The following is a 12,105-nucleotide window of genomic DNA, read 5'->3' as shown; positions in this document are numbered from 1 at the left end:
TCATTCCTGTTCTGTTGCATCTTAATCTCACCAAGTATTTCATAAATAGTCTGGAGGTTGCCTACCTTTTTAAAAAAAGGTACATTTTCTAAGTTCTGTGCCACCATTTAGCTCTAACTCTTAATACAAATTATTCTGAATGTATGCCTGTCACTGACAAGCAAGTAGTATTATCTGCTTTGATTGCTCCTTACTTAAGTAACTACTAAGGTTTGCAGGAACTAGTAAAACGGAGCCATTAATTAGATCATATTAAAATAAACTTGCTTTAATATGGTATAGCTAATTGGTTAAAACTTCCCTTTCTCCTAAGCACAGCTGTTTAATTTTTCTCGCTTGCAGCAAACTTCCTTGACAATAAATGTCCTTTCATTATCAGTGATTTTCATCTAACCTCTGTGTCATTTAGCTGATTTTTGTCCTTCTGATGGTTCATGTTCCAGCAGATCTTTGGCTCTTCCCATTTATCATCAAGTTCTAATTTGAGGGAGAGGCAGAAAGGCATAAAGTAGTTGTGCTTGGGTGTACGAAGAAGCTTGGTTTTGTGAGTGTATGTGTTGGGGTGGGGGGTGTTTGAGAGCTTGAAACAGTGTTTACCTGCACTGCAGCTAGCCTGAGATATGGTGGTATTACTTGGTGAAACTTGGGAGTTGCCAGAAAGAAACATCAAGGAAACTATTCATCTGGTATGGGTTGATAAATAAAACCAGTTTACTTCGTGAGAAAGCTTGTGACTGTGCCAAAGTTAATAAAAAGTTAAGATGAACTTTGCTTGTTATGTTCAAAGGCTCTTTCCTTCCAAAAACAGCTTTCCATCAGATACTGCTAGAATATTGGAAGTCTCCTCGCCATCAGTGAGTCATACGTGCTGTAATCTGCAGTCGGTGTCCCTGCATGGGAGCCAAATGTTCAGAGATACCTAAGTTTCTTTGGTCCCAGCTGTCCCTCGTTTCTTTTATGTGGTCTCGCCCTGGGGGAGGAGGGAAGGGTGAATGCTGGGAATCACCTCCGAGGTTTCTAGTCTTTTACAGTAGAGAATATTTCCACTGTTAAGTCATCCACTATTGAGATCTGCTCAAAGTAGTCCTTGGATTCAAAGGAAGCTCAAGAGGATGAGGGTCTGTACTGACAAACTGTAAGAAAGCTTTTGGTAACATTTTTTTTTTCCTTTTGCTGTCTAATTATGCCCTTTTCCCATTTCTTGCTCATTACGCAGTTTGCCACAATTGCAAGTACTAACTGTAGTTAGAGGTCATTGCTGCCTTTCTTCAAAACGATGGATGTTACAGTACCAGCTCCTGTTTTCCTTCTGACATTCTCTTTTTCAAATAAGGCTCGTTGCTTTCTGAAGAACGGGTCTTTAGAAACCTTATCGCTTCTGTGTGCTGCTTTTTGAATGGATGAGGAAATATCCAACTGTAAAGGAAAGTAGATTTGTATGAGGTAACTCCTGTAAAAGTGTTACGGTGGATAGCTTCCTTCAGGAGTTAGATGTTTTTCTGATCTGCTCAAAGACTGCTTGCACAAGAGTTACCTCATGTTGCAAACAAACTTACAGCAACATTTCCTCTGCAGAGATGCAACACGAACAGACTTTCCCTCTTGGATGAGCCATGACTTTAAAACATGTCTTATTAATTAACTGTCTTGTTAATTAACTCCAGTTCTGGGTGTTAAGAGCCAGAGCTTATATAAGATTTCAGAAGAAACTATGTATCATCAAAATAGATGTATCCCTAAAGGAGTGTAATTAAATGACCACAGTAACTTGGTGTTAAGAGGAAAATTACCCTGTTTTGTGGTGTATGTTTGGGTTCTTTCTTCACCATTCTGTCTAAAGATCCATTTCTTTCCTGAAATTCTTTCACTAAAGGGCTTTATACTTCAGTGGACTAACAGAAATTAGGGGGAAAAGTGGTTTTAGTTTGCTTTTCAGTCCTTTGTAATATTCATGTTTGTCAGCATTCCTTAAGTGGGAGTTTGCTTTCTGATCTTCATTATGATAGTTTCGTTATCTAGTCAAACACAAGGATTTGGAACTCTTATCCAACCATAATAATTTAGAACAAGGCTTTCACAGGAACCATCATAGGAAAATTGAGATTTGAGTACTTAGACTCTGTGGCAAATCCCAGAAATAATGGTCTCCTTGTTTGATAATAATATGCAGAGCTATATCACATAGGGGAGTGATTTTGGAAGGAGTTTATGTTGCGGGTTCGTATGCTGCCACAGCAAGTTCATATAATTTGTGTTCTTGACAGATAAAATATTCAACTAGTTTTGTTTTGAAATTGTAGTAATTGTTCATGTTGTTTCCATATGGCATAAGCAACACTTGTGAATTGCTAACTTAAAGCCATATTATATATAAATAAGGGACTAATGCAGAAAAGTTATTCTTTTCTTTGAAAAAAGCTTCTGTTTTCTTCCTCGGGCATTTCTAATACTTTGTTTCTTAACACTTCAAACTTTATTATCTTTTTTTTTATTTAATTATGTATCAGAGTTTCTTTGGTGTAAATGGGAATGGCCTTAATTAAAACAAACAAACCCCACCCCAGCCCCCCACCCCCAAGCCCCTACCGCAGTTGTTTCTGTAGGCAACTATTTACTTACATGCATTACAGAAGAACCTTGAATCTTGGAACTGCAATTAAGCTTATATTTGGTCTTGCATACATTACTGGGTATTCACAATAGACATTAACAAAGTTTCAGAGAAAATATTATCTTTAAGTGACTCTGGGAAATGCAGAAAGTGGCCAAACTTAGAAAGTTAATGCAAGCCTGCTTCTTCAAACTCAGTGCTGTTCTTAAGCGAATTGTTAATTAGTGTAGCATTTTTATTTCTGTAAAGAACTGAACAACAAATAATAAAAAAACAAAATGTGATGCTATTAGCATTATAGGAAAGGAGCGAGAGCCATACAGCCAAGGGGGGAGTCATGTGCTGAAGTTAAGTAATCCCCTTCATCTGTGGAAAGCCATTGTGCAAAACTAAGCAAACGAACACATCCTCAGAAGAGGAGGATCAACTCCAGACAGTTCAAACATAGACAATTGAATAACAACAAAGTAAATGCAGGATGGAGGAGAAGACTGTCTACCTAAACTCAGTAAATTGAAAACAAATAGAAAACTTCTATGGAGGTTTTCTACAAACAGTGTCTGTCTGTCTGTTTGTGGGAATCAAAAAAGCAAATTAAACTTTTCTCCTTGGGGCTGAAACAGACTATGAGTTCCCCTTTCAAACAGACAGAATATACTTTGGTGGAATGATAGTACACAGTCATTTGAAACAGTCCAGAAGGAATGTCCTTTAGGGGAAAAAAAGTATTTTTTTTTTTAATTTGTTAAGGACAGTCTTTATTAAGAAAAAAGTTGCCAAAGATCTCAGGCATTGAGATGTGTGAACAATTGGTCGCTACTTAGATATATTCTTCAGTAGGGAATTCCAAATTATAATAGAATCCTGTATGAGTGTGGCGTGAAACTCTGACAGAGATTGTGCCTCAGTCATTTTTTTAGAAGAAAATATTTGAGATGTTTGAGTTAAATTTTGTCTTGTGAGATAAATATGAGGAAAGGGTTCTGAGTCTTTGAAGAAAGTTCTTGGGCTGTTTTTAATTTCGATTTGTTCTAAATACGCTTTAGCAATGTGTAAGTACATAATACCTTTTCACTCCAAATCCTTTTTGTATAGACTACTGAAGAGCTACTCATAGGAACAGGTTTTTAGAATGTAAATGTGATACAATCAAAGTGATACCTAGGTTGATGGTACAGTGCTCCTTTTAATAGAACTTCTTTCCAATCAAAGGGATGATGAGATTGTGTTTTTTTGTTGTAGCTTTGTTAGGACTGGAGCATTTGGTGAAGATGAGCCATGTATTGCCATTCCTGCTAATTGGTATTTGCATAGGCTAGCTCAGTATTGTTATTATTAGTATATAAACTAGGGAACATATGTACACACCTTTTATATAGTTATTTATTTGTATTTCTTTTGCTGACAATTCCTTGCACTGCTTTCTAGTTTTGGCGTATTTGACTCTTCAGAACTGGTGACGTTTGGTTCTGTCTTTCTCTCAAAGTGTAGACTGGATTGGCAGATAGTGAATCCATTATGTGATAATCTGGTCAGTGAAGTCAGTAGATGTCCTAATGTAATTTTTCTTATTATATCAGTTGTATAACTTTAGTTTAAACAAGATAATTAATAACTATGAATCCTTGCAGTCAGCTTAATCGGCATACTCTTAACTTTTAACTTCTTTCTCTAGGCAGAACTAGTGAAAGGGAATCTGCAAAGTGTTGGGCTCACGCTCCGCCTTGTGCAGTCCAAGGAAGAAGATGCAGGGCATGTTGTCATTGAAACTGTGACTCCAAACTCACCTGCTGCAGCTGCTGATCTACAGAGGGGAGACAGACTTCTAGCAATTGGCAGTGAGTAATATGTCAGCTTTTAAAATAACTGGTGTCTTGCAAACTGGGAGGAAATGTCCTGCACACAGTTCAGCTAGACTGCCTTTCTCAACAACTACAGTTATACCCAGCACTCATAATAAAAACTAACATTTATGTATTTATGGCCACTTAAGGTTATCATTCATTTGATTAGTTTTCTTGCATATTTATTTACTCTTTGCTAGGTAAAAGCCAAAATAAAGTTGAATAAACATTTGAATGTAAATATATTTTAACTGCTCTAATAGTGATGCTGTGAGGTTCTCTACTTAGTTTCTTCCAGTGATGTTATAAAATGTGCTTAGTTTACAAAGAAAACCGTAACATTTTACATCCTAGACTTGCATACTCAGCATTTAACCTAAAGGTACTAAATAAAGTATGGTACAAGTAGTATAGACATGTTTTTCACGAACAGAGTAATTGTCTGAAATGTCAAAATAACCCAAGAAGATCTGTTGAGTAGTCAATACTATCTTTATACTTTTAGTATCAATTTTTGTCAGCTCTGACATATAGGAGCCTAAGTATTGTTTAGAAATCTACTCTGAAGTTCTCATGCTTAAAGACTTTGGCCAAATTGTAACTGGCAGATAAGTGCTGCGTTGAGGCAAAAACTTATCCTTGACTTTTGTGAGGGAGGGGGTTGTGGGCTTTTAATAAGGATTCTGTTGAAATCACTGGAAATTATGAAGTGGATTGATACTAGTTTATGTTCTGCAATTTAAAATTAGACCATCTCTAGGTAGATCTTCAATACTTTCAATACTTTAATATGGACCGGATCACTAACAGAGAATTAGATCATAATGATAATCAGAAACTGATACTGGAAATCTTACTGTGTTAAACTTGAGAATTGGAGGGGACCTACAGAATATGGTAGTGAACAGAAGGACAAACAAACCATTAACAAGAACAGTGGCTAACCAACTTAGTGCAAGGAGCAGATAGGAACCTGTTTATGACCATTAAGAAGTAATGCACTTTTTTCTATTCGACTGGATATTATGGGACTAAATAAAACATTATGGAGTAGGAATCACAACTAGCTTAGTTGAAAGTTGTTGGGGCTTGTATAGTGTCCAGGGATTTCTGAAGATGAGAAAGCGGTGGGAATGCCACTGTATATTAATAACATTTTAGAAATAAGTGTAGGTAGCATTGATAAAACAGAATGTAAACTGAAATCACTCTAGAAAAAAATGCTAAAAGAAATTCTGTTAGGGTTATATTGTGAATTTGGTTCTGGAGAGATTATCTCCATAACGTTGTTGCTAACAAGAATTGCTATATATGAGCTATATATATGGTGAGCTATATATAGTATTCCTAGATATCCCTGCATGTGATAGTACGTGCATTCGTTCTCCAAACATTAACTGTACAAGAGAGATAAAGTTATTTTAGATTTGTTTTTGCTAAGTCATTGAGGCACTATAGAGGAGTTAGTGTGGTAAAATACTGTGCAGATAGAACTCAATACACTTAGGACATGGACTACTTAACTCCCTGCTAGCACAGTCACATTAACTTGTTGTGTGTGCTTGGGAGATATTTTTTGGTTTGCGGTGTGTGTGTATGTGTTTGGTTTTGGTTTTTCTTAGTTTTTACTTGAGAGGTTTTGCAGACCAGAGCTTAACCACTACAATGAGTTATTGTGATTAGGTACTGCCTAAATCCCCACTGCACTGCTTCAGTGATTTAAAAGGACTTCGAGTTGCTTCAGACAGGCAATTGATGATTGCTCTAGAACAAGGGAAAAGTCATTTTTACAGGACCCTCTGCGTGACTTCATTTGGACTATGTGTTCATTAATATATTTTTAGCTTGCATGTAATTTGTTGAATCTTGCCATAGGCTGGAGATGCTGTCAAATGGCTTTGAGAGTTCTGATGAGGAAGATGATTCAGTTCACTGTTCATCCACGCTGAGAAAGAAACATCAATCCTATATTTTGTTAACATTTTGGAACTCTTTTCTTTGTTAGCCTGCTTCTGCTTTAATTATAATGGTATAAGACTCACAGCAAAGGTTAAAAATGTTAGCATATAAAATCAACATTAGTCTGTAAGATTACAGTGTTAATAACAAACAGCAAACTGGACTGTGTATGTTAGTATCATTTCCAGCTCCTGAAGTGGTATATTTATATGAATAAATTGAAAAGGATCCAGCTGTTACACTTAAGCTCAGCTCTTCTGTCATAATTGATTTCCTTTGTTAGTGGTAACAATACTGTTGCTCACTGTTAAAGATCTAAATGTATTCGTCAACTATTTTTGGCCATTTGGATTGTTACCATATTTTCGAATTTAACAATTTTTGTCTTTTTTAATAGGTGTTAAAATCACATCAACTGTCCAAGTGTTGAAGCTTATTAGACAGGCTGGGGACAGAGTTTTGGTCTTTTATGAAAGGCCTGTTGGGTATAATCAGCATGGTTCAGCACTGCAGGATGGATTTGGACAATTGGAAGACTCTGCCTTCTTGACACAGCCAGAAGATGACCAAGCTAGTTTATCAGCTGATGTTGATAACAGAGATTTTGATTCAGAATTTGAGGACTTAGCTTGTGAATCACCTGACCAAAAAGAAGATCTGCCAACAACTCCAAGTCCCAAACGTTCAGTAGTAATACTTGCTGCTAAACCACTTGGAACTATATCTCCGATTCTGAATCGAAAACTGCATTTAGGAAGTTATCAGACAACATCAAAAACGCAACAGAAAGATGGAGCTAAAGTGGCAACACCCAAAACTATTGAGGGTTCAGATGCACCACAGCAATCGGGTAAACAATCACAAGGATCCAGTACTAAGCCTCCTGTGCCACCTAGGCCACAAAGTAAGCCTGTTTTGCCTACTAGTGAAACTCAAAATCTGTTAGAAACTGGAGGTGTATCTTCTGAAAAACCAGAGAGGCCACCTCCACCTACAAGTAATGGAGATAAATGTACAGAGAAGGTAATAAAGAATAATGATCAAATAGAAGACCCAACAGTATCAAAAGTAGTAACAGCACCAAAACAAGATACATTAAAAGATGGACTTTCAGAAAATGCACGTAATTACAAAGATAGTGGAGATGATCATCAAACATGGGAATCACCAGAAATTCCTTATAAGATCAGGCAAGGCCGATGGCCAAGGACGAGAACATCCTCCTGTCTATTTGAAGTGGAAGGATACCATAAGTACCTTAATGTTGCACTGTGGTGCAGAGACCCTTTCAAAGCAGGTGGTTTTATCTGCTTAGGTTATGCAAGCATAAAACTTGAAGAAATTGCTTTAGATTGTATAGCTACATCCTCAATGGAATATATTAGAACATTTAAACTGGATGCTCCTACACCTAAAGCAGCAGTCACTAGAACAGCATTGCGGAATTTGACAACCCATAAGGGATTCAATGAAAAATTTTGTTATGGTGATGTAACTTTACACTTCAAATATTTAAAAGAAGGTGAAATAGATGATTCAAACTTTCTCCTGGAGAGAGAAAGGGAATGTCATTTGGAAGAAGAAGCTCGTGCACTTCAGAAAGAGGATCCTTATTTGGGACAAGTAGTTCTTACGGAGAACAAGCATAACTTTCAAGATACTCAGTTTCAGAATCCAATTTGGTGTGACTACTGCAAAAAGAAAGTATGGACTAAAGCAGCTTCACAGTGCATGCTCTGTGCTTATGTTTGCCATAAAAAATGTCAAGAAAAATGCCTAACTGAGACGCCCTTTTGTGTAGGAGCTGAAAAGCGACTTGATCGAACTGTGGGAGGTTGTAGAGCGGAAGGACAAGAAGCTCCCCAAGCTGCATCCTCTCGTGTTGATTCAGAATCTAAATCTGTTAACAGAACTACAGGTTTGACCAGGCATATCATCAATACAAGCACCCGTTTGTTAAACCTTCGTCAAGTCCCCAAAGCTCGCCTTTCTGAGCAAGGAACAGAAGTGGTAGAACCTTCACCAAAGCACACACCAAACACTTCTGATAATGAAAGCAGCGATACTGAAATCAGTGGGCCAAGCAGTCCTTCAAAACGTGCAGCAGGTACTGGGATAAAGTTGGTCCGGAAGGAGGGTGGTCTAGATGACAGTGTCTTCATTGCTGTTAAAGAAATTGGACGTGATCTCTACAGAAGTTTACCCACAGAGGAGCGTTTTCAGAAATTAGAGTTTATGTTGGATAAGCTGCAGAACGAAATAGACCAGGAGCTGGAAAATAATAATTCACTTGTTAAAGAAGAAAAAGAGACAACCGATGCCAGGAAAAAAGCCTTGATTTCTGCTGCGCTGGCTAAGTCAGGTGAAAGACTGCAGGCCCTTACACTGCTGATGATCCACTACAGAGCAGGCATTGAGGATATAGAGTCTTTGGAGAACATGTCATTAGAGCGGCAGTCCAAAAGAGTGACTAAAGATTCAGAGGAACCCAATATAGCAGAAGAAATGGATAATGAAGATGTCAGTCTGACGGAGGCTCCAACATTCAACATCATATCAGAAGAACCAGTTGATCCACCTCAATCAGTAGACTGATATTTACATATTTAGCCTTTGAAGGAATGGACTAAAAGAATACTTTGCACTTAATTACAAACACACACAAATAAAATTAAAACACTGGTATAATGTACATGTCCTGCTTCTCCACAGTTATTTGCCTGTGTAAGAGTACAGCTAATAATGGTTCTTCTCCAGCTACAGCACCATCATTTTGTTAAACTGGCTGGTTAAAACTACATTTTGGGGTTTATATTGGAAATTTATTTTTAGTAACTTATTTTATTTTTTCTAATTATGTAACCTTACCATTTCACATTAATGTGTAGGGTGTCCTTAATGTATTACCCCCCCTGCCTTTTTTTTTGATAATGTTTTCAACAGGAAGCTGGCAGGATTTTCAAAATGTTTAGTTTCCATTGTATGATGAAAAAACTATAAGCTTGTTGCATGCTTAAGTAAGCTGATGACTGACACACAAGTCACTGAGGGACCAGGCTTTAAAATGTTGATCACAGTTACTGTATGTCTTCTAGGTAGTTGTGTATTTCTTGCCAAACATATCATGAAAGCAAACAAATGTCATTCATTTTGTCTGTTATTAATATTCACTAAAGTTAACATTTCGTATCATTTGTTTCCCATTTTTCGTTAAATACAAGAACTTTTAATAGTTTGTAATTAACATGGAATATAGTAATGCTATGCTAAAAAAAATCCTCCTTAGAACTTCGGGCTATTTTATTCTGATTGAATAATACTAGATATCAAAGTACATACCAATATCTCATAATAATTTAATTGGGAATATTTTTGAGATAAGAAGCTGGTTGCCTTCCAGAACAAAAATTATATATTTGAGTGTTGTTGTATTATCTGATAACCCGATAAAGGAAAATTGTTCTTCTCAAGAGTTGGAGGTTTCATTGCATTCTATGAAAAAGCATGTAATGACAGGTTAAGTAATTTAAAAAAAAAATTAATATTTTGCTACAGACTTTATCTTATATTTCACAAAGCTTAAGGTACAGATACTTTACAAAATAGCTAAATGTGTTCTCTCTCAACACTTTTGAGTAATCGTATAGCGGTAAGTTGCATTCAGCTTCTCAGACAGAAGAGACAGTCTCAGCAGAAGAATCACTTTTGTCAGAAAAATGTCCTATAGTGTATATAACATGTTTTATTTGAGTCAAAATAAGTGAGTCTCCAGTAGAGATGAGGAAGAATTTCAGTCAGCAGCTTTTGAAAAGAACTATCTGGTCTTGTGCTATGTGTAAACAGTGGATCTTAGCATCACCTGGCTAAGGCTGTTGTTCTTATTTATTTCCTGTAAACATGTCTTTGTTTTATCTTCTGTGTATAGAAATCCCATATAAAATATCACCTTTATTTTAGGTGCTGTGTTAGGTACTGATATCATTATCACTGGTAGTAGGAAAAAAAAAAAAGCCTTTGTGGAAGTGGAGTTGAATCTAAGATGGTAAAATAACTCATTTAAATTTTCAGGCAGTCTGTAATGTACCTCTCCATTAAATTTGCTTCTCAGTTTATTTTGTGATGGGCAAAATTAAGAAGCAATGGTTTTCACAGATGGAAAAGCATACTTCTACTTCTAAACAAAACGGTTACTTCCACTCATGCAACTACTTGCACTTTTTTGTGAGTTCTAGGCAGTTGATACTTATTTAGTTGATGTATGGAAAACACTATCCATGCTAAAATAGGCATGTGACACACTTCTGAAATTAAGCTTCAGCAAATAATCGCACAGAATTAGCTTCCCTTATTGACTAAAAGTTATTTAACCTATACTTGCTTGAGATGCATATTAAGACTTCCCCACTCCATTTTCTCGGTGGCTTACCATTGGTGGTGATCTGCATTCAATCTCCATCAGTGTTTGCTCTTATGGACTACTATAGAGGTTTTCAAATATATCCAAGTACTTCATTTAAACCCTGGTACACATGAAGGAGCTGTGAAAACAATGCAAATACTGATTTAAAAAACACATTCATGGTTTTAAATTGACTTGTGTAATACAGTGGGTAAGAAAAGCTGGATATCGTTTTCCTCGTATAGTATTGCTAATGATGATTGTAAGAGATAAATTAAATGTAGTGCAATATTTTTAAATATACCGAATGGGAAAAGGGCAAAATAGTTGTATTTTAGTGATAAGAAGGAAAAGCTAAATTCCTATCTGGCATTAATTACGATAAACGGTGAAGCGCAAGGGGAAAATTGTAATACTACATTCCTGATGTAATCTTTGCTTCATGCTTGACTGTAAATAGCTGAAAATAAAGACTACCACAGAAAACAAGAATATCTTGACTTAATGATATCTGAATAGGTGGCAGCTACACACATTTGCAGAAGATCTGCCTAATATGATTTTGTTGGCTATTATTTTATCATGAGAATAAGCTTTAATAAAATAGTTTTGCTAAATTATCAACTTCTTTGCATTGTGTTAATATTTTTTAAACATTTGTATTGCAGTAGTTTATTATCTAAAGCCACTGCTTAAAGGAAAGATCTTTGGGAGAAACCCACACATTTTGCATTAAATAAAACTGATTGTTGGATTAACTGGGCTTTTATGCATTCTTTCCCTTTGCATATGCAATTATTTTTATTCTACACAGTTTAATAGTAGACATAGATTTCTTTCAAAATGGTGATTCCATTTGATTCTTTGTGTAGCTGGAGAATCTCATAAAATGCTAAGGATATTTGTGGGATTTTTAAGACCTCCCAGCACTGCACAAATAATAATTGAATGGCAGTATTGGTGATAGTGGCTACCACCAGAGTTACATTAGGGGGAAAAAATTGTCCAAGAAAAATTCTTCTGACGTGCCCTGTCCTTCAGAAAATGGTAATGAATAATAACTAAACAAATCCCTACTGTTAATTAGCTCATGATTATCTAATCAGTTTTTCCTTGTAATTCCATATCCTTGGTTTTTTCCCTCAAATTTGACATACAATATGTATGGAAGCTTACAACTCCAGGGGAGGACTAAGTAGTGGGAGCAAATAAACTAAGTGACTTTATCACGCTTAAACTGACACAGATCAAAATATGCAAAATATGAAAGAACCCAAATTATTCCGGGACAG

General features: G+C 36.2%; 1 protein-coding gene across 2 annotated transcripts in view; it reads left to right on the top strand.

Moving 5' to 3' along the window:
* Positions 1–11,510, top strand: part of PDZD8 (PDZ domain containing 8) — a 64,553-nt gene extending 53,043 nt beyond the window's left edge. For both annotated transcript variants that reach the window (XM_059821049.1, XM_059821048.1), the window contains 2 exons: positions 4,287–4,449; positions 6,812–11,510. In XM_059821049.1, coding sequence (XP_059677032.1) covers positions 4,287–4,449; positions 6,812–9,009 — 2,361 coding nt within the window. In that variant the 3' untranslated portion in view covers positions 9,010–11,510. The remainder of the gene's footprint in view (positions 1–4,286; positions 4,450–6,811) is intronic.
* The last annotated feature ends 595 nt before the right edge of the window (positions 11,511–12,105 follow it).

The sequence above is a fragment of the Gavia stellata genome, chromosome 9, assembly GCF_030936135.1.
Source record: "Gavia stellata isolate bGavSte3 chromosome 9, bGavSte3.hap2, whole genome shotgun sequence".
Lineage (NCBI taxonomy): Eukaryota > Metazoa > Chordata > Aves > Gaviiformes > Gaviidae > Gavia > Gavia stellata.
Note: the sequence above shows the minus strand (reverse complement) of the source record. Positions and strands in the feature narration are given on the sequence as shown.